The 2,417-nt window shown below is 38.7% G+C and overlaps 1 protein-coding gene across 4 annotated transcripts in view; it reads left to right on the top strand.

Moving 5' to 3' along the window:
- LOC107757293 (tight junction protein ZO-2-like) overlaps positions 1–2,417 on the top strand; it is a 79,353-nt gene that overhangs the window by 71,679 nt on the left and 5,257 nt on the right. For all 4 annotated transcript variants that reach the window (XM_016574734.1, XM_016574735.1, XM_016574733.1 and 1 more), the window contains exon 15: positions 1,418–1,513. In XM_016574734.1, the coding sequence (XP_016430220.1) occupies positions 1,418–1,513 (96 nt within the window). The remainder of the gene's footprint in view (positions 1–1,417; positions 1,514–2,417) is intronic.

Consider the following 2,417-nt stretch of genomic DNA (forward strand, 5'->3'; position numbering starts at 1 on the left):
CTTAGCAACCGCATAGCAACACCTTAGCAACCACCCAGGGTACCCTAGCAACCGCATAGCATCACCTTAGCAACCACCCGAGTACCCTAGCGACCGCATAGCAACACCCTAGCAACCACCCCGAGTACCTTAACGACCACATAGCAACACCATAGCAACCACCCCGGGTACCCTAGCAACCGCATAGCAAACCGGGCTAATCATGCTAGCAACATGCTAGTCACTTTAATCATGCTAGCAACATGCTAGCAAGAAACTAGTAACTTGCTAATCATGCTAGAGACATGCTAGTCACTTGCTAATGATGCTAGCAACATGCTAGTAACTTGCTAATCATGCTACATGCTAGCAAGAAACTAGTAACTTGCTAATCATGCTAGAGACATGCTAGTCACTTGCTAATCAAGCTAGAAACATGCTAGCGACATGCTAGTCACTTGTTAATCATGCTAGCAACATGCTAGTAGCATGCTAATCATGCTAGAAAAATGCTAGCAACATGTTAGTAACTTGCTAATCATGCTAGCGTAATGCTAGTCACTTGCGAATCATGCTAAAACATGCTAGTCACTTGCTAATTATGCTAGCAAAATGCTAGTATCATGCTAATCATGCTAGCGACATGCTAGTAACTTTGCTAATCATGTTAACGACTTGTTAGTAACATGCTAGAAACATGTTAGTGACATTCTAGTGACTTGCTAATCATGCTAGCGACATGCTAGTCACTTGGTAATCATGGTAGAAACATGCTAGCGACATGCTAGTAAATGCTAATCATGCTAGCGACATGCCAGTCACTTGCTAATCATGCTAGTAACATGCTAATCATGCTAGAAACATGCAAGCGACATGTTAGTAACCTGCTAATTATGCTAGCGACATGCTAGTAGCATGTTAATCATGCTAGGAACATGCTAGTAACTTGCTAATCTTGCTAGCAACATGCTAGTAGCATGCTAATCATGTTAGAAACATGCTAGCAACATGCTAGCTACACGCTAGTAAATTGCTAATCCTGCCAGCAATATGATAGTAACAGGATAATCATGCTAAAAACATGCTAATCATGCTAGAAACATGTTATCAACATCTATCTAATCTATCTAAATTTTCAAACTTCTATCTATCTATCATCTGACTATTTCTATCTATCTATCTATCTAAAACTTCTTTAAACTTCAAACTATTTCAGACTGAAAACCATCAAACTTAAAAAATTTTAAACTTAAACTTTTCAGTCTTTTCAATCTTTTTCAAACTTTCTAGTCCGGCTTTCTCGAGCCAACTTAAAGTTTGTCTTGACGAACTTTTTTATCTAGTTACCATTAATATAAACCATTTTGTATTTTAGTAAGGCTAAAACAGATTTCCTCTGCTGTGAAACCCTGATCGTAAGCTTTGTCTTCTCCCATAGCGGGATTCCGAAGGCCGGTTGTGCTGTTTGGACCAATCGCTGATGCTGCCAGTGAAAAACTGGCCGCGGAGCTTCCGGACGAGTTTGTAATTGCCAGTGAGTTCATGCTACTGTCTCTGTGATACCATCAATAATGTCTGAAGGGATGCTCACACTGGATTTTAAGCAGGCAAAATCGTTTTAGACTCTGTAATTAATATTAGCAACATGATATGATGCTTTTGAACTTCTGTTTGGAATAATAATAAATTATATATTTTTTATATATATTAAAAATGTAATTTTATATAAATAAAAATAGATAAAAAAATATATTATTATATAAATAATGTAAGAATGTATTATTTGAAGTTTGCGTCCTGTTTAGGGTTGGGAATTGAGAACCGGTTCTTATTCAGAACCAACCAAATAACAGAAACACCGCCCTGCCTCTTTAATTACTGAGCACATTGGTTCCCAAGACGCGACGTCTTTAACTGCCTAACACATCGTTTTCCATGACTGTACGCGCACTCGCGTCTTTGATAACTGTGCACATTGTTTTGTCTGACTGTACATGTACCGGCAGCGCGCAGCTCCTGCCGCCACTAAATTACAATATATTTGTCCCATATTGTCATTAATATACAGTCGTGGCCAAAAGTTTTGGCAGTGACATAAATTTTGTGTGTTGCTAAGTTTGCTGCTTCAGTATTTGTAGATTATTTTTCCACGTGTCTATGGTATACTGAAAAAATAATAAGCATATCATAAGGTTTAAGGCTTTTATTGGCAAAAAAATACAATGAGTATTTACAGTATATTTACAGTGATGACCCTTGTTCTTCATAACCACTGCAATTTGCTCTGGCATGCTGGATATTAGCTTCTGGGCCAAATCCTGACTGATGGCGATCCATTCTTGCCTTATTAGTCCTCGGAGTTGATCACAATTCGTGGGCTTCTGCTTGTCCACTCGCCTTTTCAGGACTGACCACAGGTTCTCTATGGGATTGAGATC

This window comes from Sinocyclocheilus rhinocerous, unplaced genomic scaffold, assembly GCF_001515625.1.
Source record: "Sinocyclocheilus rhinocerous isolate Xijiao unplaced genomic scaffold, SAMN03320098_v1.1 scaffold293, whole genome shotgun sequence".
Taxonomy (NCBI): domain Eukaryota; kingdom Metazoa; phylum Chordata; class Actinopteri; order Cypriniformes; family Cyprinidae; genus Sinocyclocheilus; species Sinocyclocheilus rhinocerous.